Below are 26,645 nucleotides of genomic sequence, written 5' to 3'. Positions count from 1 at the left end.
GTGTAACTTTATTCAATCCCATCTTCACTATTCCCCAACAGCGCACTTGGCAGCAATCCTCTGTACTGCGATTGCTCGTTGAAATGGTTCTCGGACTGGATCAAACTGGACTATGTGGAGCCAGGTATTGCGCGCTGTGCGGAGCCAGAGCACATGAAGGACAAGCTGATACTGTCGACACCATCGTCGAACTTCGCCTGCCGCGGTAAGGTGCGCAACGACATCTTGGCCAAGTGCAACGCCTGCTACGAGCAGCCATGTCAAAACAAGGCTCAGTGTCTGGCCCTGCCTCAGAGGGAGTATCAGTGCCTGTGCCAGCCTGGCTATCATGGCAAGCACTGCGAGTACATGATCGACGCCTGCTACGGAAATCCGTGTCGCAACAATGCCACCTGCACGGTGCTCGAAGAGGGACGCTTCAGTTGCCAGTGTGCCGCTGGTTACACGGGCGCACGCTGCGAGACGAACATCGATGATTGCCTGGGCGAGGAGATACGTTGCCAGAACAATGCCACCTGCATCGATGGTGTGCAATCCTATCGTTGCGAGTGCCAACCCGGCTTCTCTGGCGAATGGTGCGATACGAAGATACAGTTCTGCAGCCAGGAGTTTAATCCCTGTGCGAATGGGGCAAAGTGTTTGGATCACTTTACGCACTACAGCTGCGATTGTATGGCCGGATTCCATGGCATGAACTGCACCGATAACATCGACGATTGCCAGAATCACATGTGCCAGAATGGCGGCACCTGCGTGGATGGCATCAACGATTATGTGTGCAAGTGTCCGGATGATTTCACGGGCAAATACTGCGAGGGACACAACATGATCTCCATGATGTATCCCCAGACATCGCCGTGCCAGAATCACGAGTGCAAGCATGGCGTCTGCTTCCAGCCGAACGCAGCTGGCTCCGATTACCTCTGCAAATGCCATCCGGGATACACGGGCAAATGGTGCGAGTACCTCACCAGCATTAGTTTCGTGCACAACAATTCATTCGTGGAACTAGAACCGTTGCGCACTCGACCCGAGGCGAATGTGACGATTGTCTTTAGTAGTGCCGAGCAGAACGGCATTCTCATGTATGACGGACAGGATGCGCATTTAGCTGTGGAACTGTTCAATGGCCGCATTCGTGTGAGCTACGATGTGGGCAACTATCCGGTGTCCACGATGTACAGCTTTGAAATGGTCGCCGATGGCAAATACCATGCCGTCGAGCTGTTGGCCATCAAGAAGAACTTCACGCTACGCGTCGATCGCGGCCTGGCCAGATCCATCATTAACGATGGCTCCAATGATTATCTTAAGCTGACCACGCCCATGTTCCTCGGTGGCTTGCCTGTCGAGCCTGCCCAGCAGGCCTATAAGAACTGGCAAATTCGCAACCTGACCAGCTTCAAGGGCTGCATGAAGGAGGTGTGGATCAACCACAAGCTCGTGGACTTTGGCAATGCTCAGCGACAGCAAAAGATCACGCCGGGTTGTGCCCTGCTCGAGGGCGAACCCAGCGAAGGCGAGGAGGATGATGAGCAGGACTTCATGGATGAAACTCCTCACGTAAAAGAGGTAAGACCGAATCAAATCGAATTAATTCGAATTCTAATATTCATTTACTTCTACAGGAGCCAGTTGATCCCTGTGCGGAGAACAAATGCCGTCGGGGCAGTCGCTGTGTTCCCAATGCCAACTCAAGGGATGGCTATCAGTGCAAGTGCAAACACGGACAGCGTGGACGCTACTGCGATCAAGGTGAGGGCAGCTCAGAGCCCCCAACAATCACTGGTACATATTGCTCTCTCTAACATTCATCCAAGCTAAGCAATCCAAGCGGACGCGCAGAAAATCTAGAAAAGATTCCGATTCCTGATTCACAGATTAAATAGAGTTTTATAAATTGTGTCAAGGCACCAGGATTAATTTCTGATCGCAATTTTGGGAGATATACTAAATATAGATTTTGGTATATTTTAGTATTTCTTGGGAATAGCGGAAGTAACAAGTATCACATTATCATGATTTTATTTCCGATCGCCATTTTGAGTGATATACTAAATAAATATTTTAGTATTTCTTAGAAATAGTTGAAGCAAACAATCTGAAAACACCAAGATTTCAATTCCGATCGCAATGAATAATACAATATATAAATTTAGGTATATTTTAGTATTTCTTCGAAATAGCGGAAGTAACAAGCCTGAAATTGCAGTCACAAAAAAATATGTGTCACGTCACGTTACTTGTCATTATATCACATGCAGAGCACTTCATCAAGGCTCTTCTCAACCTTATGCATCAACCTCAAAAAGGTTGTAAGAGTTCAGTGGCTGAACTTTCCATGTAGCTGGCAGCTGGTTAATTTTGAAGTTCTAGGGCTTACACGCTACACTTTGCATTCAGTACGTTACACTTTCCTTTGATTCCGAGTCCTTTCATCTGGGAAATGTTGTTGCACCTCTTTCCACGAGACAAATTCAAGAGTTCTACGCACCCGTTTGGATATGCTGCATAACTTCATTTGCTTTATAACACACACATACACTCGCACACTCACACCCTCACACATAACTCACAACACTTTCGAATGTGGCGAAAGAATGGGAGGGGAGCAGGGATTCGTTGGCATGTAATCTCATTAGCTAGCCTCCCGCCTTATCAAAGGTGGCTCACTAATTGCATTTTCCCCGTTTCGTCTCACATTTTATTGCAGCCGCTGCGACATGTCGCAAGGAGCAGGTGCGTGAGTATTACACGGAGAACGACTGCCGCTCGAGGCAGCCTCTCAAGTACGCCAAGTGCGTTGGCGGATGCGGCAATCAGTGTTGTGCCGCGAAAATCGTGCGAAGGCGCAAGGTGAGTAATGCAATAAATACAAATAGTATATAAATATACCAACTGCAACTAGCCTTTATAAATACTACGCGTGATTTGTATGCAATCCTTTAATCATTAAAGTTTAATGTGATTACTGACGAGGGAATTTTAATTTATTAATAAACTACAGATGGAACAATAGCTGAAAGGATGAAAAATGGAAATTACATGTAGCCAACTAAATAAAATAGTAGTATATTTGGTATAAAAGTATACTATTACTTAGGAAAGAATTTATATAAATAATTATTTATAATTTGCTGATAGTCTGAAAGTTGATAATCTTAAAAATGGATGTGCAAAATAAAATAGTAGTATTTATCGTGTTCATGTTCATTGTTCATGAGTCACTTCCAAGTTTATCATCCGATCGATTAGAATATGTCATGAATAGTGGTATAAAAATATAGCGTTTCACTAAAACGACATTAAAATTCATGATACATACACATATTATAGTAGAAAAAACACTTTCTTGAGAGTATTCCACGATTATTATCCTGTAGAAAACTATTTAAATAAAATGAAGTTTTAATTCATTTGTCACAATATCGATCTTCTAAGTCAAACTTTATTTGCAACTACTCCATGCATAGTGGGTATTTAAACTAAAGAGGAAATTCGTCTTTACTGCCAATTGGTCACTTAATTATATTTTGCTAATGAACAATCCCCTTTGTTTACAGGTGCGCATGGTATGCAGCAATAATCGCAAATACATCAAGAATTTGGATATTGTGCGCAAGTGTGGATGCACCAAAAAATGCTACTGACTGAAAGATGCGACTACCCAATTGCTTAAAGGAAGCAATAGCAGCTTAGATGTTAGCCTAGGAACACATTTAAACTTAACTTATAATACAAACAACTATAATATTAATAATAACAATAATAATAATAATAATAGTAGTAGTAGTAGTAATAATAGCAATAACAGTAGCAGTAGCTGTAGTAATAACTTTAGTCTTAAGCCGCAATGCAGTAGTCTTAATAGCACGGGGCAGCAGCAGGGCGTGACTGCTGTCGTCGAGCATGTTGAAAAGGGGCAGGTGGAAAGAGTAGAGGCGGAGGTGGAGACGGACGGGGATGACTATGCAATGGAGGACGTAGAGTCAGATACAGAACGCATGCAAGCGGATCTTTATGACGATGATATTAACGACGATGACGATGATGATGACGATGGTTTAGATGAGGAGACGAGCTTATTTGCAGATGACGACGACGATGAAGATGATGAAGAGCCGGAGCAGCTGCCAGATCCCAAAGGTCTGGTATCGCCAGCGGCACAACACGAAGAAGAGGAGGATATGGGGTACGATGAGGACGATGAGCGCTTGGCGCTAGAGAGACCACGCACACAACGTCCGCGAGCCGACGAGGAGCATTTTGTGAACGAGGAAGGCAGCGGCGCTGGTGGCGGAGGGTTTAAGGGTCGCTTCAAGCCGAACAGCAACTATAGGCTGACACAGCTGGAGAACATCCGGAAGAAGTTGCTCACGGAGTCGCAGCATCAAGGTGGTGCTGGTGGTGGTGGTCAGCAGGTTGCTCTGGCTGTGCCGAGCACTTCGATTGATCTGCGCGAGAGCAGCGGCCATTTTGCTAACGATGATGAGGATGGCGAGGATAACGATGACGGTGTCGATGATGAATACCCTGACAAAGGTAACGGTGAAGTCTACTTTGGCTCACAGCGATCCAAGGGCGCTGCCGGCGGCTCCAATCATTATTTCCGTAAGAATAGCAATGATGCCATCAAAATTATATCCACACCGTTGGGCAAGGTGGGCATTGTGTATCAGCAAACGCCCACGGATGGGGAGCAGGATGGACAGCAGCAGCATCAGCATAAACAGCAGCTGGAGCAGCAGGCACAGCAGAAGCCAGAGACACAGTTCACCGATTTCGATGCCTTGTCACCGGATCCGGAGAGCAGTCATCGTTTTCCATCGCCACATCCAAAAATAACGCCTGTACTAACACCCGATGGCAAGGTGGCGCTGCTTTATCGCGGTGATTCGGAGAGCTCCAAGTACGAGCCCATTCGCAATCTCACCCACAAGTTCACCACAACCACCAACAGCAAATCCAAGAGCAACAGTCCCGAGCACACAAAGTCGGCCAACGAGGACTCCTCGGATGATTCTTCTGACGACTCCGTCTACACGGACGGCGAGGACGAAAGCGCAGGCGACAAGCCTATTGCAGCATCCAATGCGGGTGCTGCCACGCCCAAGCCTCTCCAGCCAGAGATATTGGAACCACCGGCGCATGCGCCTAGCGGCGGCTCCTTTATCATACGACCCACGTCGGACTCACTGCTGCCGATGATCAATCGACCGCTGTCCGAGGTGCTTGGCATCAAGAAGAATCAGTTCCAGGAGACACGCGTGCGGGATCAGCTGCCCAGCATGGGCGGCACAGAAGCTACGCCGCCGCGTTCGATGCTGATGCAGCCAGCTCAACAACAGCCCCCCGAGCAACAGAAGTCAAGCAGTGCCGGCAGCAACCTGCACTTCCTTACCAAGGTCAACCTGGCCGAGTATCCCACACTGAAGCAGCAACAACAGCTGCCCACGGGTCGTGACTTTGACTTCAGTCAGGACAACACGATGCTGGACGAGAGATCGCGAGTCCGTGAGCTAGAGAAGCAGCGGGAACGGGAGCGAGAGCACAACGAAGCCACCAGCAAAGGCAACGGCGGCGGGACCGAGGCACACACTATTGCCAATGAGCAGCTGTTGTCCAAGACGGAAGTCATCAATTTGGCCATAATACCGCAGTTCGATGAGGACATGGAGCGCTTGCAGCGGCTGCACGAGAGCAGCGGCATCGGCAGCCGGCGGCATCATCGGGCGCGACATCGGCATAAGCAAACGGAGGAGGAGCTGTCGGGCATCCATTGCGTCATGCAGGTCATGATGGGCATTGCGGCGGTCTCCACTGTCTTTGGCATGCTGGGCACCTTCTTCAAGCAGCGCATTCTCGATCAGCTGCGACTGATGCACTGGTAGTACAAGTACAACGATAGGAACACGATTGAAAGATTCAAGTATTTAGCTAACACCCTCCCACATCCCACACACAGTCCAAACAACCCGACTCACATCCTCAAGTCAAGAAGCCTCGTCATCATCATCAACATCTAACTTCAACTACTAAATAGGGCTAGAACACGAGGCAACTCTTCTCTATTTACGACTACATACTACTACTACATATACCATATGACATTACTACACACATACTATACTATATAATACATACATATATTCTACAAGTATACTATATAAGTAGAGCTGGAATACCATCGTTGGCAACGCCATTCGTTTTCTTAAGTTATTCGCACTTTTTGTTCTTGCCGTGTTCTGTGAGCAACAGAATTGAGCATAGTCGAAACTCTTAAGATTTGCCCACGCCCAGCTCTACTCTCTATATCTCTATATATTTATGCATATATATACATATATATATCTATCAACAGCTAATATTTATACTATATATTTTGTGTATTACTGAGCAGAAGGCACTGCTTAAATTTCCCAACATTTCTAGTAACCTTCCGCTTCTTTATGTGTAAAAGAGCATACTCTCTACATATATTATACATATATATATATTTATATATCTATTATATATACATACTTACTAGCAAGCTACCCAGGCGATGTACATACATATAACAAGACCTTATAACTGAACCATACGAGTATATATGTGTATATGAACGCAACTGTAGCCCCTGCCAAAGACCGCAAAGAACAAAGAGAACCTACTTTGCTTAGTCTTTACCCCGAATGTCAACTCGTTTCTAAATTTCACCAATTTCATATTCTTTCCTTATATTCTTCACTTCACACACACAAAGATTCATACGAACACACTGAGACATCGTTAAGTGTAAAAGCTTTAAGCAAGTCATTGCATGTGCCACGCCCACAAACCGCACAAACTCCCAAAACCGAAGAAAAGAAAAAGAACATTCCTTCCCCTGTCAGCCTGTTAGACTGTCTGCGCCCCGTCAATGAGAATTGAATGTAGTAAACTGTGACCCTTTGTAGATAGTAAACAGTTGTTTAAAGATTGAAACGATTATGATAACAACACCGATTAACGATAACGATAACACTACAAACGCAGCCGCACACACAACTTGTAACGGTCGTTTTAAACGTGCCGTGCTCTCAAAGAAACGAGTATAAGATGATAATAATAATAAGAGTTGCATAACGAAATTCAATTTAGTTTACAAACGTTGCTCAACAAAACAACAACAACCAACAACAACATCAACCGGAACAACAACAATTTAACGAATTTTCAACAATTGTTGCAATGTGTTTTCCTAGTATTAGTTTACAAATTAATATTTAATCTAATATAAACAAGAATAATAATAATAATTATAATAGAAACGGTAACTAAACTAAATGTGTGCTAAACGTAACTAACATTTAAATGAAAACCAATTAAAATCCTAAACATATATCGGATAACAAACATCTAAGCTGGGTAGTCGCATGTAAATCTCTAACAATTAACAATTTAACAACCTAAGTTAGACCTAATTAAACAAACAAAACAAAACAAAACAAAAAACAAATCGAAATGCATTTACCTTAACCTATAAATATATACATATAAAAATATTATTTATACTAAATGCTGTATGTATGTATAACTCTATATGTATATGTAAAATGTTTTTGACTATTTTTCACTATTTATATATATGCTACATATAGTATATACTATATACTATATGAGATACGATACGTCTTTTTGTCTGCATTTTTAGTTGTGTTTTATGTGTATACATGCATATATATACATATATAAATAATATATGTGAATGTATCGTATATATATATATGTATATTTTTATTAATGTATAACTATTCGCACTAATTATATGCATATTATTGTATATGTATAACCAATTGAAAATATAATATGTAATAGCTGTTGCTAAAAAGTTAACTATCAGTTTTTATTATTATCATTATCATTATTATTGATTTGCTCGCGTAAAGCGGCAGCAAGACCTCAACTTTTCTTCGACCAGCCGCTAAACGAGTAAACTTAACTAATTCGAAAATTTAATATTTTCGGCATTAACCTTAAAAGCAAAATCAATCGCTTTTATTTATGTGTGTAATATTTATTTGGTAATAAAATTGACAAAATTGTTCAAAAACTCAAATGTTTTCACTAATTGCATATTTGTAGAAAGTTACTGAGGGATTCATCTTAGAAGAAATGAGGTTTAGCTAGTTTTGTTTGTAAGGAGTATTCAATTCCTATTAGGCCAAAAATGAGTTCTATCAGAAATGTACGCAATCTTAGAGCAATCGCACATCGATATTTTTGAACATTTTTAAACTTATATACTGGACACAATTATCCTAACTTTCATCACTCTATCGGTAGTATGTTTGCTTTTATGGGTCAGATGTTAATAGACCATCTAATTTACAAGGTAATCATCAACTCTCTCTCACTCGTTATGGTGTTGAGATGAAAACAGCATAAACTCCATCAAAATTGATGAAAAGATTAATTTTCAATTGACGTTCGCATACTCGAGCAACTGCACAATATGAACAATAATAATATTTACACGCGCATATTTATCTTTTTTATTCTGCAACTGTTTTTAAACAAAATCTCTTATCGATTAAGAACATTAAACAAATGATTAACGGTAGGTCATAAAAGAGGAGCTGAAAAATTAAAAAAAGATAAATTAGATAAAAACAACTTTCAAAAGATATTCTTCCTTACCCGCCAAATGTAGACTTCTGGGTGTTGGTGTTGCCAGTTTGAGCCAGATTTCCAAAGGACAGACTCGTATCAGTGCCGCCCAGCGTTTCGAAAATGTTACCCTCGGCCGGCTTCGGTTGTCCACCGAAGGCTGGTGGAGCGATCACATTGGGACTGTTGCCAAAGGTACCGAAGCCTTTAGGACTTCCGAATGTTGGGGCACCACCAAATGTGGGACTCGCACCAAAGGCTGGGCTGCCGCCAAAAACAGGCTTTGCTCCAAAGCCGCCAGCGGGTGACTGTGGATTCTGTGGTTGCGGTGAACCAAAGCCAGACTGAGCTACTGAACCGCCAGTGGTTTGGGCAAAGCCACTGCCAAATCCACCCGCGGCGGGAGTTGTTTGAGCAAATGAACCAAAGCCACCAGAACTATTGCCGCCACCGAATATGGAACCGCTATTGGCATTTGGTGAGGTTGCATTTGCTGGGGTACCACCAAAAACAGAGCCACCTCCGAATCCTGTTGCCGGTGCAGCGCTAGAAGTGCTGAATAAATTGCCACCGCTTGCTGGAGCTGCTGAACCGAAAACACTCTGCCCAAAAATAGAGCCACCAGTGGGTGCTGCTGCAGGCGGAGGACTCTGTGCGGTGCTACCGCTTCCAAAAATAGAAGTGCCGCCGAAGGGCGAAGCTGCAGTGCTGCTTGCACCGCCAAAGATGGAACCACCAACTGAGGTTGCAGCTGGTGCAGGCGAACCAAAACCACCGGGCTTCACTGCAGCCGCTGCCTGGCCAAAAATATTTCCGCCGGAGCTGGCGGCTGATGCAGCTGGAGCGGCTGCTGGACTTCCACCAAATGTTGATGGACTCGTACTGGCAGCAGCTGCTGCGAAGAGGCCACTGGGTGGTGGTGCAGCAGCCGTACTGGCTCCACCAAACACACTAGCCTCCGGCTTCGGGACACTACCAAATAGATTCGTTGGGGGCGGAGCAGCTGCAGTAGATGTTGGCGCTGCTTGGAATGGACTTGCGCTTGCACCAGTAGTCGGTGCAAATGCATTTCCACCGCCAAAGATCGAGCTGGATGCATTACTAGTTGTTGATGCGCCAGTTGTCGGGGTAGCGGCGGCTGGCGCGCTGGGTGAGCCCAGATTGCTGAATGCATTCGAAAAAGAAAAGCTGATTCCTGGAGCTGCACTGCTGACCGCACTTGTAGTTACAGCCGGCGCAACGGATGCTCCAAATGTAGATTGAACTGTTGCTGCGACAGTAGAGACAATGGCTGTTGTTGTTGTAGGTACAGCTAATGAAGATGTTGTTGTTGAAGTAGCAATTGCTGGAGCTGTTGTTGCAATTGGCAATGCTGCGGTTGTAACTGCTGGAGATGCAATTGTTGCAGCAGTCTTACTGCCACCATCTGCTGCGCCTCCAAATATGCCTTTTGATGCTTCGCTCGATTGAAAGCCGCCTGCAGTGTTAGCAGCAAATCCGCTAAAGATGTTTGCTGGTGGTGCATCTGTATAATTGTTATACATTAAGCACATGCAACTATACTGAAACAAGGAAAGGTTGTCAACTTACCTGCAGCTTTCTCCTTCACCTGGGGCTTGCAGATGTTTATCGATCGGAAGGCATTCTCAGTAGGATCGGCATTGCTGGTGGACACTGCTGGCGCTACAACTGTGCCACTGCCTTGCTCACCCAAAGCAGGAGGAGCAGCTGTTGCAGCTGGCACAATAGGCTTACTTTTCGAGATGTTTGTAGGGCTTACGATGCCGCTTGCAGCAGTTGTTGGAATGGCAACAGCTGCTGAAACACTGGTTGCCTCCGCCGTGGTTACACTCGCAGCTTTCGGCGCCGCAGAGTTGCCCAACGAAGATCCGAAGCCTCCAAAGCTGAACGTACTTGAAGCATTACCCCCAATTGTGGTTCCCGCGTTGCTACCAAAACCAGCAAAGCTAAAAGGCTTCGGGGCAGGGTCGACTTTAGGAGTTGTCGGCTTAACGGTTGGAGTGCTGAACGTGGTACCAAAGGTGCCGGTAGATGGTTCTGCTACGCTCTTGACAGGCTCGACGACAGTAGGCTTGAATTCCACTGGAGCTGGCACATCTTTTTTGAGCTCAAGAGGCTTTGCCTGAATATCCTTGGGTTGCTCCACAGCTGGTTTGGGTTTGCTTCCATCCAATGGTGTAGCGCCAAAGCCCGCAAACAAATTGGGCGCAGCTCCAACTGAAGCTGCAGCTGGAGCTGGTGGTTTGGTTGTCATTGATAATCCACCGAACGACAACGCGGGCTGTGCTGGGCTGGCGCTCATTTGACCAAAGCTGAATGAGAAAGCACTGCTAGTAGGCAACGTTGCAGGAGGCTTGGTAACGTCAGCGCTGTTAGAATTTGTTGCCGGTGCTACAACAGGAGCCACTGTAGCCTTCGAAAAGGGGCTGCTGCCCGAGAAGAAGCTGAAGCTCGATGGTGGTGCAGCAGCAGTTGCAGGTAACGCAGTCGCTGGTGCAGAACTAATTGGTGTAGGAGCTGGTGCTGAAATAGCGGGTGCAGACGCGACTATCGTCTTGGATGCTGTAGGTTTAGTCAGTTGGACACTGGTCACTGCAGCAGCTTGGGCTGCGGCCTGAGTGCTCTTATGAGCTGTCGAAGGTTTGGCAATGGCCGCAGCTGCCTTTTTGTTCTGTTCTGCTTTCAGTTTGGTCTCCAATATGACCTCTGATTTGATGCCAACACGATCAGGACGTTGCGGACTTATGATCTGTATTTTGTGGTGCTGCAGCAGATGGCGTATACTTTGTAATTTCTCCTGTGAAAGTTTGGCACGATTTGTTTCAACCACTTGATTCAGACTCATCGAAAGTATGGAGTCGGCAAGAGTGTCCACGCTAAAAGAAAATAGTAGATGTCAACAGTTGGTATTACAATAATAAATAGACAACTCACGCTTCATTATTGCGATTGCGATTGTTTTCTTGGTTGATCAACGATGTCTGCAGTAATCCACGTTCCTTCAGCTTGGCTTTAATATTCGTCTGTTTAATACGCTGATCGGATGTCATATTCTGAAGTCGTGTCAGACGTTGATATATGCCCTCGAGACAGGGCATATGCATTTTCGACTTGGAATTGCGACGCAGTACGTCCTGATACTGCTCCCACTGTGTGTCAATATGCTGCTGTGCCAGACGAAGCTGCGCCTGATTGGCGGCCAGATAGCTCTGCAGACGGGACAAAATACGACGACCAGCTGCGTCAAAACTGGTGGAGCTCATCAATCGTGTAATGCTGTCAATATACAAATACAAAATCAAATGCTGCTCCCTAGATCATGTTACGAATACTTACTCTGGATTTCTGTAGCCCTCCAGCTTGGCACGACACTCAGCCATAATGGCGTAGGCTTCGCTCAATGCATGACGCAATCCCTGCACATCCAATTCGAAGTCTACGTCATTGGCTTGGTCATTCAACTCCTGAAGATCATCCAGGCGCTTTGCATAGAATTTAATAGAGGCAGGCGATTCAATCTGCAAGACATTATTAAGAATTTAGTATGCTTTAGCATAAATCTGGGTAAAGTTTTTGTCACCTGGGAGAGTAGAGCTTTTGTCTGTTGCTTTTGCTGCTCGATTTGCTCGTTGAATGCACTGATTTGGACTCCCATAATGTCAGCAATCACATCGTCCACTTCGCGAGTGCTAATATCTGCGAGCTTACCCGAGGGCTTCATGACAGCTGTACCTGCAGTTGGAGCGACCGCAACCGGCGTAAATGTGGGCGGCACAGTATAAAGTGGCTTGCTATTGTTGGGTTTCCCGGGTGTTGCAATGGCAGCTGTTGCTACTCCTGCAGTAGGCTGAGAAGGAGGAACAGCGGCAATGCTTGCGGTAGGGGCTGCCAAATTTCCGAAGTTTGGTACTGTTCCAGCAACTGGCATACCAAAAACCGGAGCAGCTGCTGGAAGTGCAGTTGTGGCTGCTCCAAATCCACCAAACCCAGTTGTTTGAAGAGGTTTAGCTGTGGCTGCAGACGGAGTTGCAGATGCAAAGTTGAGCGGAGCACTTGGAGCCCCAAAAGTCGGCGGTGGCGCAGTTATCTTACTGGCATTACCAAATCCGGCAAACATAGGTGCAGGCTTTTCCTTGGCTGGTGCTGGAGTCGAGGTGACAGTGTTAGGCGTAAAGGCAAATGAAATATCAGACTGCGCAGGCGCACTAGATTCCACCACGGCTGCAGTTGGTTTGGCAACGACGGCTACTGGTGCTGCAGCAATGGACTGCTCATCGTTTCCCAGCAGAGTATTTAGAGCGTAAAATTGTCCAGATGTATCCATGAGTGGAGGCGGCGGCGAGCAGACGGAGGCAGCGCCAGGCTGCAGATTGAGGAAATTAAATGTAAGCAAAGTCCCGTCGGTTCCCAGAACATGTACCATAGGCATGCTGGGCAATTGCTTCTCATTGATAGTCAACTGATGTGTTGACGATGTGTCAAAGACAAAGCCCAGTGGAAAGGTTTCATCTTGAGTGGCTTCGCTGAGCGGCAGCTCAATACGAGCTTCATCGAGCAGTGTCAACTGCTCCCACGAGGGCGTGTCACCCGTCTCTGCGGTGCCCAACACTCCCACTTCCACGCCATTCGCAGAACTAACCAGCAGCAGATTCCACTGCTGCACGTGGGTGAAATGGAACTGATGATTGCGCGGTCCATTTAGACTATAGCATATGTCGAAGTAATTGATATACGTAGGTGTGCCTGTCTTAGGCGCATTTATGATGTACAACGCCGGACTGCAATCCTCGCCATGTTGCAGAAAGATGACCGCAAACTGGAAAGTGGACAGCCAATGCACAGCAATCGTGTCAAAAGGCCCTTCATGCACATTAGGTGGACAGACCAATGTCTTGGCCGGCGTCAGGTCTGGCTTAAACTGTTGTAATCGTCCGTCTGGGAATCCCAGCACCAGCTGTTTGCCTTTGGGTGACCAGCAACCACATTTAACACGTTGACTCTTATCCAGCGAATGCAACTCGAAATTGCCGGCCTCCTTTAGCGTATACATGCCCAGCCCGCCATTGCTCAACACCACAGCCAAGCTATTGGGCAGCACTGGATTCCACAGCAATTGCACGGCATGCACAAAGTCCTCGGGTGCCAATCTTATGTTGTACATGGCGCGTATATCTGGAGTCATAAAGGATTGCACTGCATATATGAGCAAAAGACTGGTACCATTGGACTGTGTGTAATTGATAGCTAACATATTGCCATCCGCGCTGCAGGACATGTAGTTTGGGATGTGGGGCAAGACCACTCGACGCGCCATCGGCTGTTTGCCGGTCGATTTAGCAGCGACTACATCTTTGATAATTATAACTATCGGGAAATAAAATATATGATTCGAGAAATGTTAAAACAAAATCAACACTGCAAAACAAACCTTTTAATTCCGGCGCTGCTGGGTTGCCGGCAAAAAGCAGATCGCGGCTACTTGAGACCGCTAGCAGTTTCACATTGCTGCGTAAGTCGCCACACTTGCGGAATGCGACAAATTTGTCATGCAGCTTGAATTGTACATCCTTTAAACATAAATTAAAAGCAATTCACATAAAATTGAATATATTATTTAATTTGTACTGCATTTACCTGCGTGTCTTTGCAGTTTGGAGCATTTAGCGCCATTTTTTGCAATCGCAATTATTCGGGGTCGGCTTTGAGTAGTTAACACGTGCACGTTTCAGCAAGCACTATAAAAAATGTAATGCGATATGTAAGGCAAATCCATTAAAGCTGTCAACAATAAAATAGCGATACTACTAGATGCGTTTAAGAATTTAATAAAACAAACGAACCAAAGACTTGCAAATAAGCGTTGTGCACAATCGGGGAAACAGTTGAACAATCGACAATATCGATATTGCAGCTATAGGTTAATTTCGATACACTCGACATTTACGTTTATGTTGGCAATGTTGTAGCACAGCTGTTGAAGTGCAGATATATCAACCGAAAATATATACCAAAATAAAAAAAAAAAATTGTTTTTAAATCTTTGGGCATTTTATTAAATAGCACTCACTAATAGTCCATATATGAAAAAGTTAATCATTTAAATACTAGTTAGATAACTTAGAAAATAACTTCAATTGATAATTGACAAAAATAAATCTTTTAAAAGTCTACCTATTGTAAATTTTCCAATAAAGTGTGACCGACCAAATAGTAATCAATAAAGGGGTATGTTTTGGTATATTTATCGATGAAAAAATGTATATTTTGCAATTAGACTGGTGGTCACGTTGATATACATATCACCCAGCTGTGTTGTTGTTTGACTGTCTATCTCTGTCTCCGTTTTTGTTTAACAAAAGCATTGTTCGCGCGCGCAATGCTGCTGAAAAGTGCATTATAAAGGTTTAAGAGAATTCAAACAAAAAATGTAGTGGAAGTGATTTATCCATTAATTCTAGGTGCGGTGCGCAACACGGTGCTACAGCAAGCATTGTAGTTGTTGTTGTTGCTAATTAGCAAACGGAATATCAAAAGGAATCAAAAACACACACGAAAATAACTAACCAAATTTGTTGTTCTTTTCAATGAGCGCATCTGAAAACGAGAAATTCGAGTCGGTGGTTTCAGAATTTCGCAAATAACAAGTTGAGAACTCTTTCGCAAGGAAATTGTAGCAACAAGGTGAGTTACATTCACAGTTATGCACAAGCTGTGCACAGAACGCTGCTCGTTTCATTTGTTGTAATTGAATTTTCATTTGCGCAATTGACAGAGTTACAAATAGCACCAGCGGTCGAAGCAGCAGCGAAGCGTCACACAAAAGGACGCTCAAAGCTTTCAAAATGATCAGCAGTCTCTTTTCGCGACTTATAATGTGAGTATGATGAAACCAATTAGAAATATACATACTACGATATGAAAAGGTAAACTTGTCTTTGGCTAGCCGAAGTGTGAATACGCTTGCTTGAATGTTGGTCGCTTAAACTATCTGTATTTTATGAAAGGCGTAATAAAATGCAAATAAATAAGTTACATGCCTCATGACTAATTCGACCACACACACTCAGCAAGCGTATTATAATAAAAGTAGCAACAACACCAACTCATACGCTCACACGCTCCACTGACTGAGCACTTGTTGTTGTTGTTGTAGTTGCTGACCCCCAAAAAAAATAGTGAGCGAGCAACTCTTTTTTGTTTTTGTTTTTTTTTTTTTTTGTGGTTAACGTTTTCAAGTTCTTGGCCTTGCCGCGCAAGCTCGTTGGATTTGCCGATTCTGCTTCCTAATTGTGTGGGCGTAACGCAGTGATTTCTCAAGCGTTGCGTTGCTATCTCGCCAGCCAATTGTTTGTTTATTAATCAGCGCCAGCAAGTTACAGTTACCGTTATGCCCGCTGCCGCTGTTTACCCGTTGCTCGTTACCCGTAGTGCATCGTCAAAGTCAATTGACAAAGGCTCCTTATTTGGCAACGCGTGAACGTGAATTCGAATTCGAGGTTGTCGCACTCGACTTGCGTTGCCTTGCCTCTCCTTGCCATATGTGGCAACAACACTTGCCGCAACGCAACTCCATGCAAATTGTTTACGCTCATATTTATAGCGACTCTCCGACTGATAATCAAACCAATAGATACTCTCTCAAATTTCGGGAGCGACGCCGTCGCTGTCTCTGGCTCTGGGCTATTAATAGATGAGAATCTATGCTAAGCATTAGACGCTCTCGGGCAGCTGCCCGCATCGCTGTCGGAACAGTCTTTGCGCGTCGTTTTAGTTGCGAGCAACGGCAGCAACGTAACGCTGGCAATGCGTCGCCATGAGCCGGCCTAGCTATCTGCAGGAGCAGCTGCTCTACCAGCAGCATCACCCAGCCGCTAATATTAAACGCCTACGTCAGCAGGCATTGCCCATCTACGGACGCAGTTATTCGCTCGAGGAGCAAACCGATGGCCATTTTGTGCCCGTCTACTCCAAATTCATATATCCACAGCAGCAACAACTACATCCGCAGCAGCTGCTGCATCGTCCACTGGGATTAGGACTGCAGGATTCACTCAACTCTTTGAACAGCGACTTTACGGACTATGACTATGGGGGAGGTGCCTACATTTTGGAGGAGCAGCCTCCACCAGCAGCAGCATCCACCGAGCATGTTGTTCGCAATCTGAATGCCTTGGGTCGCCTGCTGGAACTACTTCAGCGTTGGCCCCTGCCCCGTCTGTCCTTCAATACGGCCTGCATTTGCTCGCTCATCATTATATTTATAGCACCTCGCAGTTGCGCCCAGAGTTTACTGTTTCCCGCTTTCAGATTATTCTTCGGTACCCTATATCCGGCCTATGCCTCGTACAAGGCGGTGCGAACAAAGAATGTCAAGGAATACGTAAGTAAAAATACGATTGAAGACATCACGTATTGGATTCATGTCTGTATTTGGTATTTTAGGTGAAATGGATGATGTACTGGATCGTGTTTGCGTTCTTCACGTGCATTGAAACCTTTACGGACATCTTCCTGTCGTGGTTCCCATTCTACTATGAGGTCAAAGTGGTAATTGTCTTGTGGCTGCTATCGCCAGCCACAAAGGGCAGTTCCACTTTGTATCGCAAGTTCGTGCATCCCATGTTGACACGACGTGAACAGGTGTGATCACGTTTAGTATGCTTATATACACACAGTATTCTTATATATCTCTTTGTCTGTTTCTTTGTTATCGTGCGCAGGAAATCGACGAGTATTTAAATCAGGCACGGGAGAGGGGATATTCGGCGGTGCTGCAACTGGGCTCCAAGGGCGTCAACTATGCCACTAATGTAATCATGCAGACGGCTATAAAGGTAACTCAGACACATGCAACACCTTCACCACACGCATGACACATACACATCATACACACGCACACACACATAGACACAATAGTTCATGTGGCACATTTTTTCAATTGCTTTTACAACGATTTGCCACCAGCGCCGTTGCATAAAATGAAAAACAAAAAACTGGGCAGAAACAACAACTAAAAACAACAAGCAGCAGCAGCCGACGCCGCATCGTAATGCCTTAATTTCAATATAGACAAAGTTTTGCGCAATGTTTTCGCTCACTGCCCCCGATTCTGCATCATCATCATTAACAAGAGAGCTTCTTCCTCATCAGCATCAGTATCTTCATCATCATCACCAGCATCAGCATCTTGAGCAACTGCCGCGTGCCAAACGCGCGACGTCGAGACGTCGTCTCCCCATCGTTTTCATTAACTTTGCAATGATCATTTCACCACAGACAACAACAACAATCGAATGGAATGATGTTGCTCTCTATGTGCCATGTTTGTTTCGTTTTAGTTTATAGATTTGTTTTGTATTCTCTCTCTCATTCTGTGTGTGAGTGTATCTAGAAGATAGACGATTAAGACCATGTAGCTATACGAATTGTAATAAAATTGAATAATTCTAACACACAACTCTGGGCAGATAGACGGCGAATCCAGAATATTCATGCATTCACACTATATACGTATGAGCAAAGCATTTGTTATGATAGTCCCAAATTCAGTTCAGATCTAAAGTATGTAAACAGCTGCGTTTGTTTAGATATTGCCTCGAAATCAGATGGGGTCAATAATGGAGTAAGATAGCCAGTGACTATCCGAGTGCTGTGTACGTATTAGTCACAATACTTTGTAAGTTTCTTTGTGGCTGCCCACAAAGAACTTGATAAACAGACTTTACGTCTATATTTAATTGAATGAGTGTTGCCTTTGTGGCTTTGTTGATTGTCCAAGGAGTCATTCAGCTCGCTGGAACTCTAATGCTCTAATACCATTTATATCAACACCGTGCTATTGTTGTGCACTTTAAAATGCGGTTTGCTTATAATTGATTTCCCCTTTATACAAATTGAATCAAATTCTTTTTATTGCAAGCCATATGCCTAAGATTTTCGCTTGATTAGTTTCTATGAATCTTATAGCAAAACTCGATACGAGTTAAGCCACGTTCTTTGTGTTTTTGCAAAGTATAAATGTGTGTGTAATTTGGGATGCATTTGTAAATCGAGAACTGGCTGCACTGCATCGCAATTTCAACAGCATCGCATTCTACATATATTATTTCTGACTCTGGGGTAGGGCATAAAAATAGACTCGAGGCATTGTGACAATGCCTCTGTTAGAGTGTTGTGTGTGTGTGTGTGTGTGTGTGTGAATCTGTATGTGGCAAATTCGTTCAATTGTACTTACATTTTCCATATAGAATTCTTTTTGATTTCCATTCACAATTACAAATAACTTTTAAGTTGCCTTGTTTTATTAACACCTCTTTTTTTCTTTCTTAATTTTCTCACTTACGTTTCGTTGCATTTAACTTACATTCAAAAACGAAACGAAAACGAATCCTACACCACAATGCACCGCCTGCAACTGCCAATGCCAATGACACTACTAACACCTGCTCCATGCGCGATGTCAGACCATTAATCTGACCACGGCCTCGGTGGCGGATTCACGGGGTCTGCAAAATTCGCGATCGGCCAATGAATTGTCACGGGATCAAGATATGCTCGATGCCACGGATCTATTGTTGCCACGTTCCAGTTCGCTGAGCGGCATTGAAAGCTACAGTTCCCAGCGGATGGTCATCAGCGAGTTTAATGAAGACTTGATCATTGCTGAGCTAAGCGGCGAGGATGCTGGTGCTGCTCGGCTGCGAGATATGCCACTCCGGAAGACCAGATCCACTCGAGGAGTTGCGGCTGATGGAGCTCCAACCACGGCTGCTGCTGCCAAGCGAGCTACACGAGGCGCACCCAAGACCACCGTGCCAAAGGTTGATGGCATTAAAGGACGTCGTAGATTGCGCGAGGCCACGCCCGATGTGGATGTCGAGGGGGATTAGCATTGAACCCGGCGATGATGACATCATCAAGCAAGATACTCAGCACAATTTAAGCGAATTTTTTGTCATAGGCTCAACACTGAAACACTTTTAACCAACCATCACCATCAGCCACAATACAATACTATATTAGTTATATAACTCGAATACATATTTTTATAGTTCTTAACATCGCATAGTTTGTAGTTTTATACTTAAATTATACCGTAAACGATGCCAAGTCACAAGTCTCTCATTATGAATCCTCAAAAGGGCGGCGGCAACTTGGTGCAGACCATCAAGCGGAGCTACAGCCTCAGCGATCTCAGCGAACCCGATATGCATCGCACCCAGGACGAACTAGACGAGGTTATGATGTCCACGTCGGTAATGATGCGACCCCAACCAGCTCGACTGATGCGCCAGCGACACCAGACTCCAGTTGGTCGTTCCGCGAGCGGCACACGACACTCAACTGGCATGTACTTCACCGAGGTGGATGTCTCTTCACCATCCCCCTCGGGATCGGCCAAGCATGCCGGCGATTTCAAGTGAGTTTTGTTGATTCGAGATCTCGTTCTGGTCGATCAATTGCTAACATACTTCCATGCACACTACACAGCTACAATATACGCAGCACGGATGACATCAGTTCGGGTTACTCCAGCGCTGAGCCGGTTAGTGTGCCCATGGGCAGCGGCCTAAGTCGCACATCATCCATGACAAACGCATCCAAGGCGCGCGTGAAGTCCAAACGCAATGAGGTAGGTTAACAACACAGCTATGTCTGATGTGCTTCTCTTATTTCGCTTTACAGTTGATAATTCCACAGATAAATTTGTGTACCCGCTACCCATAGGGTAGAAGGGTATTATAACATTGTTGCTACAAGAAAAGTATGTAATAGGTAGAAGGAGTCATCTCTGATTCCCAAATTCTTCATCAGAGTCAATAGCTAAGAAGATACGGCCAAAGACTATAAGAGATCAAGTTTGTTTAAAATAATACATACAGTATTTAACAAATACTTTTGTATGGCTAAAAACGCGTACTCCAATGGGATCTTACTTCCTTTGGTTGACAATCTCTTATTATTTATTCGTTTTTTTCTAGTATTTCGTTTATTTTTAGTATTTTTGGGTATATTAATTTGGTCTATTTTAATAATAGTGATGCACATTTTTGCTTTTATTCAAAATGGGTAGCGGGTATCTCTCAGTAGAACATACTCGACTATAGCTTTATTCCTTGTTAAATACTTCCTAAAGTAGAATCCAGTTTAGATTATTTTTTAAATTGTCTAAAGACATTTTTAAATATGAGTTATGAATTCTTATTCGTATTCGGATTACAAAAACATTTCAAACCTATTAAGCTCCGATGTTTGATGATGATTTTATAGAACTTCAACGGATCATTCTAGGCATGTTGAAAACATATTTAAATTAGTTTTTAAAGCACGTCTTTAATTTTCGGTCTATATATACATATACAAGTAATTGTCAGCTATTGAAAAAAAAGTCCCGCCTAATTGGCTTTGGTTTTTTATGAGATCTCAAAGATTCGTCTTGTTTCTAAGTAGTTTGTAGTCAAATACGACTCTTAAATTTTAAATATTTGATAATGATCCGACTAGCAACTGCTGGAAGATGTACGAGCTGAGGTATATCTGGATAATGAGCGATATTTTCAAGAGGGTAAAACACATGACGACATTCGGAAGCAAATGCATCTGCAGATTTTGGAAAGTGAAGAGGATAATGAGAACAATGCGGGCAATGCTGATGTATCTGAGGACGAGGATAGCTTCCATGAGGCACTGCCATTAGAAGATGATGCAGAAAGCCTATTACCAAGTCATTCGCTCGATACAGATAAAGAAAAAGGGGAAGTAAGTGACAACGAAGAATCATTTAAGGAAGCTCTTGGCAGCAATTCGGACAATTTAAACCAAGTGAATCCAGAGGAAGTTGATCAACCTGCACAAGAATCAGATCAGTCAAGTGTAGATCCGTTTTTGTTGGTTGTTACTGAATCAAGTTTGGAATCAGAGCTTGTGACCCCTCCAGTTACAAATGACAGAAATCGTCCAGTATCACCGCGTGAACTTCTCGCCACGCTGGAGGAAATCAAGCACAGTTTTCGAGCACAACTTGAAACGGAATCACCTCAAATATCTCCCCTGCGTCCCAAGGCGCTGCATGCCAAAGGTCGGGCACCAGCGCCTCCGCTGCCACCTCGAAAGGATTCACGTGACACTGTGAGCATCGCATCGAACACATCCCAGCAATCGGAGCGCAGCAAGTCAGGTATCGGCCAACTATTCAAGAATATCAAAGATAATGTGCTACGCAGCAACAGCAACAGCAGCAGCAAAGCTAATCAACCGCATAAAGATGGCGATGTGGGGCTAAGTGTGGCTAAAGAAACTCGGATTTGATGTAAGCCTCGAGAGAAGACATTGAAGCTAAAAGTTCAGTTGCGTTCAGATCAGCTCATGCTCATCCAAGTGTTTTGTTGCATCGCCGCCTCGTCTGCTCTTAACTACACTTCCCCCTCAACCAATCCCTACTGTACAGAGTCTTGCGTTGCCTACTAACAAAGTGTTCTGCATTTCCAGCATGTCTTGTGTCTTATGTACTGCGAATGCATCCCAGTCTAATCTGCATCTCTTGTGTCTCATTTCAGGACAAGTCAATGTCTGCTAGCTGCACCACATTGCCTCGCATCAGTAGCCGCAAGGCGGACAAATCTCAGGCAACGACTGCATCGGGACAGGCCAAAACACGCAGCAAGTCCGACAAGTCGGACAAGTGAAGCGTGCACCTAAAACTACCAAATTTTACATACATTTAAAGAATATACTCATCATCTACTTGTATCTATTTGTATTTGTTCTTGTCGAGAGAAATCAATCTTTGAACTCAATTTTGCTAGGTGCTCAATTTGGCCAAGAAATAGCAACAAAGATTACACACACAATTATAAACCTCATGTTTTAGTTTAAATTGCAATTAAAGTAATAAATAAATATATATACATTGATATTATAGGGATGCGATCCTCTAATGGATCAGCATATTGATGATGCATAAAGTTTGTTTGTGATTCTGTTCATAGTGTTCCACTGGAATTAGCATAGATGATAAAGATATTGGATGTGAATCGGATATTCGTCTCGTAGATCTTTTAGCGTTAAGTGATTGATTGTCCTATGTATGCTACATCCAGATTATCCAGGTCCTATTCTACTAACTAAACAAACTATCAATATCTAGTTTAAATCCAATGCATTATAAATAATAAATCTATGTAAATTATACAATAGTTTGTTGTTTCTTGGTATTTGGGGGGACACCAATTGAAATTCATAATTCATCTCATAACTACTTAAAATTGGAAAATTCGAAATGTGGCCTAAAATGGGTTAATTAACTAAATGGTCAATTTAAGCTGTAATCTTGCGCATTTGACTTAAATTTACATAAGTTTTGTACTTGATCTTGGGTCTGGTTTCTACGGTATTAACGATCGGCTTTGTCAGGTTTAATACTAGAAAAGGAACCAAGATTTGGGTTCTGACTAATATCAAAATGAGTTTGCCTATTTTCGGTCCATTTTTATTCGAGTTGTCTTGTAACTGCATTATACTAAGTGCTCCTCTGATATAAGCATTACGTATGTATTTATAAGAATATGAAATAAATTATAATTGCTCAATTAAATGTCAATAGCTATACTCTGTACAAACTTAGCTCTTTCCAGTTGAACTGTGTACTTCGTACTCAGGATTGCACTTTGTAAAATACTATATAAAAAAAAGAAGAATCCAAAAATTAATAATTTTCATAAGATCATTTGTTAACCATAAAGTAGCCACTTAACATTATATTCCTTGGTAATGGGAAAGCGCATGAACAGCATGAAACTTGGGGACCTGAAGCGAAGGAAGAAAATTTCCAGTTTCAGCCTGCCCAATTCGTGACTTCTATACATACAACATTTGCATGCATTTGTATATACATATGTGTGTGTAATACATACATACATATGTAGAGACCTACTTGCATACAGATGATTTGTCCCTTTCTCATTCGCACAAGCTTGGATAGTTAAAGTGAGCGTAAGAGTTTGCATATGCATGCCAGCGGTGTGTATGAAAAGGACAGACTGCAAGTTAAGAGTACCAGGCAGCGGCAGCAAGCAGAGCAGCTTCGAACTGACGTTCGGCTTGAAGAAACTTGGCGTCTGAGTCGCACATGCGCAGCAGCTGATGCGAATGCTTGCTGACCTTGACCCTCAATCAGAGCGCACGATGAGCAGCAGTGCGGCGCAGCGCAGCCACAGCACAGCAGAGCACAATGCAGCGTGAGGCAGACAGACGGCTAAACGCGATGCGCCAGACGGGCGAAACTTGTTGCCAAGTGCAGCAAAGCAGACGACGCAGTCAAGTTGAAGTTTTACCCCCAAACCGCAAGCGTCGCCAGTCCAAGCAAACATATGTATGTGTGTGTATACTCGTGTACTTGTGTTTGTGTCGCTTGCACCACCATTAGCAGCGCACGGCGACGACTGTACTTTTCTTAAAGAATCAGCACATCCACATACCATACATTGGTAAATGTGTGTACACTTTAATCGCACATCTATAGTTGTATGTGTGTACACTCGTAGGTATCGTTGCACAAGGAAGCAAAGGCAAAGAAAGCGTCGCAGCAATACACGCACACACACACATGTATGACGATGTTAACAGCAGTATGCTAGAGACAATGGCAATATTTTTGTTTTGCGAGAGTATGCGAGGGCACCTCCATCAAGCTGACTCAGAACACAGCACAAGAGAGTGAGTGAGAGGAGCAGAGAAAGAGAGACCATACCTGGCCATCAGCTGCCGCGCCATGTGTTCGCAAAAAAAAATCAGAAGAGGGCAGCTGCTGATATCCATTTTGCCGGCTCAAAGAGGAACAAGAACTGAAAAGACTAAACTGGTTAACCAGGCTGAATGTGGGAAGGGGACAAATTACGGGAACGGGAATTGAAGATCTTTTTACCCAAAAAAGTGAACATTAAGAAATAAAAGACAATGTATTTATGGGGTTATTATTATTATTTCTTTTGTCTCAAATCAGCAGCTCCAGCATTTTAATTTACAATTAAAAAACAATCACAGTGATATTTGAATTTTCTCATCATCTTCGTAGTTCGCCTTGTTTTTTCTGTCCTCGCACAAGTGAAAAAGTTTTTACAACTGAGTCTGTGTTTCATTTCATTAGCGTGTCGTCATTCATTCTTCTTCAATTTCCATCCTCATTATGCAGCTTTTTGCTTTTCGTCTACTATATGTATATATCTGCCATTGTTCGAGTCTGCTGTTCTTTCTTTTAGCTGCGCTGCTTAGCTTAGTTAGTTAGTTAGCCGTAATAGCTTAGCTAACTGAACCAGCTAGAGATCTTGCTTGTTGATGATTGGTGTGAAGTGCAAAAGCTCGCCGGCCGCAGCTTTTATTGGAGTAACGTCTCTCTCTTGTATGTCTATCGCCTCTCCTCTCACTTTTGCTCTATCCGCTTGCTTCTGCATCAATTTCTTGTTGTTGTTTATCTTCTGCGTGTTGGAACTCCTAATAGGATACTTTGTAGTACATATTTATATATATATATATGTATATATTACGTGTATGTGTTTTTTTTTAATATAATTTTTTATCTTTTTGTTTAAGGTAAATTATATATTCTTATATAGTTGTTTGTTTTTTCTTTCGTTATAATTGTAATTAGTAAATTCAAACACGTTTGCAGCATAATCGTAATATAGTTCTGATGTTCATTCTCTCTGCTATCTTGTATTGTGGAAGTAGCTACTAAATACAACGACGACGTCCGTCTGTCTGTCCCTCTCTGTCTTCAGCTCACAACTGCACCGAGGCAGTTCTCCATCGTCGTGTGCTTCTTCTTAGTCTTCATCATGTTTCATCTTCGACTGCAGGCTCAGAGCTTTGGAATTAGAGATGTACTGCTTAGATGATGGTTAAATATATGTAGTTGTGTGGGTGTAGGTGTTTGTATGAATGTTTGTTTGTATGTGTATATGGTGTGTTCGAGTTTGTATGTGTGTGGTGTTTTTAGGGATGTTTTCGTATGTGTCTGTTGATCTTGACTTGTTATTTTACTGATTGGTCGCTTCTTCTTGCTTTGCTGTTATTTTAAGATGTTCTTGTTCTTCTTGTTGTTGTTTGGCTGGCAATTGATTTTTTTTCATTAAATTTTTTTCTTTTCATTTTTTTTTATTTGACAAAACATTTTCGTTGATTTTTTGAGAGAGAGAATAAGCGCTAGCGCCGATCTCTCCTAGTTCCGTCCGCCCTTCTCGTCGCATTCACGTCTCAGATGTCCGCTCTTGCCGCAGCCATAGCAAGTCTTTGATGTCTCCGGGCAGTTCTTGGAGATGTGTCCGGTGCGGTTGCACTTATAGCACGAGACATTTGCCGGTCCCGATCCGCGCTCGTTGACAGCCTCTGGGCAATTGCGCACCCAATGTCCGGGCTTGTTGCACCTGTAGCATGACGGATTGTCGGCCTGAGTGCAGTCCTTGGAGATATGACCAACGCCGTTGCAGCGATAGCATCGCTCGGCCTCCTCTGGGCACGCGCGTGCGAAGTGCCCAAATTGATTGCATTTGTAGCACTTTTCACGATTGCGACGCATGCCACCGCCGCCGCCGCCATCACGCATACCGCCGCCACCTCCGGGTCCACCACCTCCTGGTCCACCGCCGAGACTGCAGTCCCGGGCAAAGTGGCCCGGCCGGTTGCACTTGTAGCACGTGGCAGACATCGACATTGTACTGTACTTGACTCGATGAGTTAATTAGACAACTGTGTACAACTGAACTGCTAACCCACACGTTTCGAATCTCTCGGGACACACACACGAGCTAAGCTTCAGCTGCCTGCACGACCAAACTGACTTGCGTTAAATGCAAAATAAAAAACTACAGGATATGCGAATTTTGCTCTCCGTAGTTTTTTCGACGCCAAAAGTTAAAATGGCTACCCCACAAAACTAGTACAATGGTATCGACAGAAATGTGGTATCGAGTATGGAAAAACGCCGCTGGACAGTCACA

The 26,645-nt window shown here is 43.8% G+C and overlaps 4 protein-coding genes across 13 annotated transcripts in view; 2 read left to right on the top strand and 2 right to left on the bottom strand.

Moving 5' to 3' along the window:
• The window catches only part of LOC117566416 (protein slit), a 58,784-nt gene extending 51,131 nt beyond the window's left edge, over window positions 1-7,653 (top strand). The window contains 4 exon segments of the mRNA XM_034245940.2: window positions 42-1,572; window positions 1,629-1,788; window positions 2,714-2,856; window positions 3,564-7,653. Coding sequence (XP_034101831.2) covers window positions 42-1,572; window positions 1,629-1,788; window positions 2,714-2,856; window positions 3,564-5,891 — 4,162 coding nt within the window. The 3' untranslated portion in view covers window positions 5,892-7,653.
• An 839-nt stretch (window positions 7,654-8,492) lies between these two features.
• On the bottom strand, window positions 8,493-14,567 carry LOC117572639 (nuclear pore complex protein Nup214). Of its 3 annotated transcripts, none has more exons than XM_034255609.2 (9): window positions 14,493-14,567; window positions 14,287-14,387; window positions 14,081-14,219; window positions 12,233-14,016; window positions 11,989-12,170; window positions 11,587-11,928; window positions 10,222-11,528; window positions 8,662-10,156; window positions 8,493-8,600 (listed from the first exon to the last, which is right to left on the bottom strand). In XM_034255609.2, exons 2-9 carry the CDS (start codon window positions 14,320-14,322, stop codon window positions 8,576-8,578), a joined length of 5,310 nt encoding a protein of 1,769 aa, XP_034111500.1. In that variant the 5' UTR covers window positions 14,323-14,387; window positions 14,493-14,567; the 3' UTR covers window positions 8,493-8,575. The 3 variants fall into 3 exon arrangements, with proteins under 3 accessions (XP_034111500.1, XP_034111501.1, XP_051861855.1); XM_034255610.2 differs by having other exon boundaries at window positions 14,287-14,430; window positions 14,493-14,545; XM_052005895.1 differs by lacking the exon at window positions 14,493-14,567 and having other exon boundaries at window positions 14,287-14,447.
• A 391-nt stretch (window positions 14,568-14,958) lies between these two features.
• LOC117572640 (receptor expression-enhancing protein 2) lies at window positions 14,959-22,845 on the top strand. 8 transcript variants are annotated; one of them, XM_034255613.2, is made up of 8 exons: window positions 14,959-15,333; window positions 15,425-15,526; window positions 16,960-17,032; window positions 17,095-17,292; window positions 17,373-17,486; window positions 19,794-20,071; window positions 20,143-20,284; window positions 21,157-21,975. In XM_034255613.2, exons 2-8 carry the CDS (start codon window positions 15,495-15,497, stop codon window positions 21,958-21,960), a joined length of 1,641 nt encoding a protein of 546 aa, XP_034111504.1. In that variant the 5' UTR covers window positions 14,959-15,333; window positions 15,425-15,494; the 3' UTR covers window positions 21,961-21,975. The 8 variants fall into 8 exon arrangements, with proteins under 8 accessions (XP_034111504.1, XP_034111508.1, XP_034111509.1 ...); XM_034255617.2 differs by lacking the exon at window positions 21,157-21,975 and adding an exon at window positions 22,209-22,845 and having other exon boundaries at window positions 14,967-15,333; XM_034255611.2 differs by lacking the exons at window positions 14,959-15,333; window positions 15,425-15,526 and adding an exon at window positions 22,209-22,346 and having other exon boundaries at window positions 16,357-17,032; window positions 21,157-21,961.
• A 2,317-nt stretch (window positions 22,846-25,162) lies between these two features.
• On the bottom strand, window positions 25,163-26,595 carry LOC117568978 (CCHC-type zinc finger nucleic acid binding protein). Its single transcript, XM_034249938.2, has one exon. The coding sequence runs from the start codon at window positions 26,357-26,359 to the stop codon at window positions 25,868-25,870; it is 492 nt and encodes a 163-aa protein (XP_034105829.1). The 5' UTR covers window positions 26,360-26,595; the 3' UTR covers window positions 25,163-25,867.
• Window positions 26,596-26,645: the final 50 nt, after the last annotated feature.

This window comes from Drosophila albomicans, chromosome 3 (genome assembly GCF_009650485.2).
Source record: "Drosophila albomicans strain 15112-1751.03 chromosome 3, ASM965048v2, whole genome shotgun sequence".
Lineage (NCBI taxonomy): Eukaryota > Metazoa > Arthropoda > Insecta > Diptera > Drosophilidae > Drosophila > Drosophila albomicans.
This window is presented reverse-complemented; position numbering and strand designations above follow the sequence as displayed.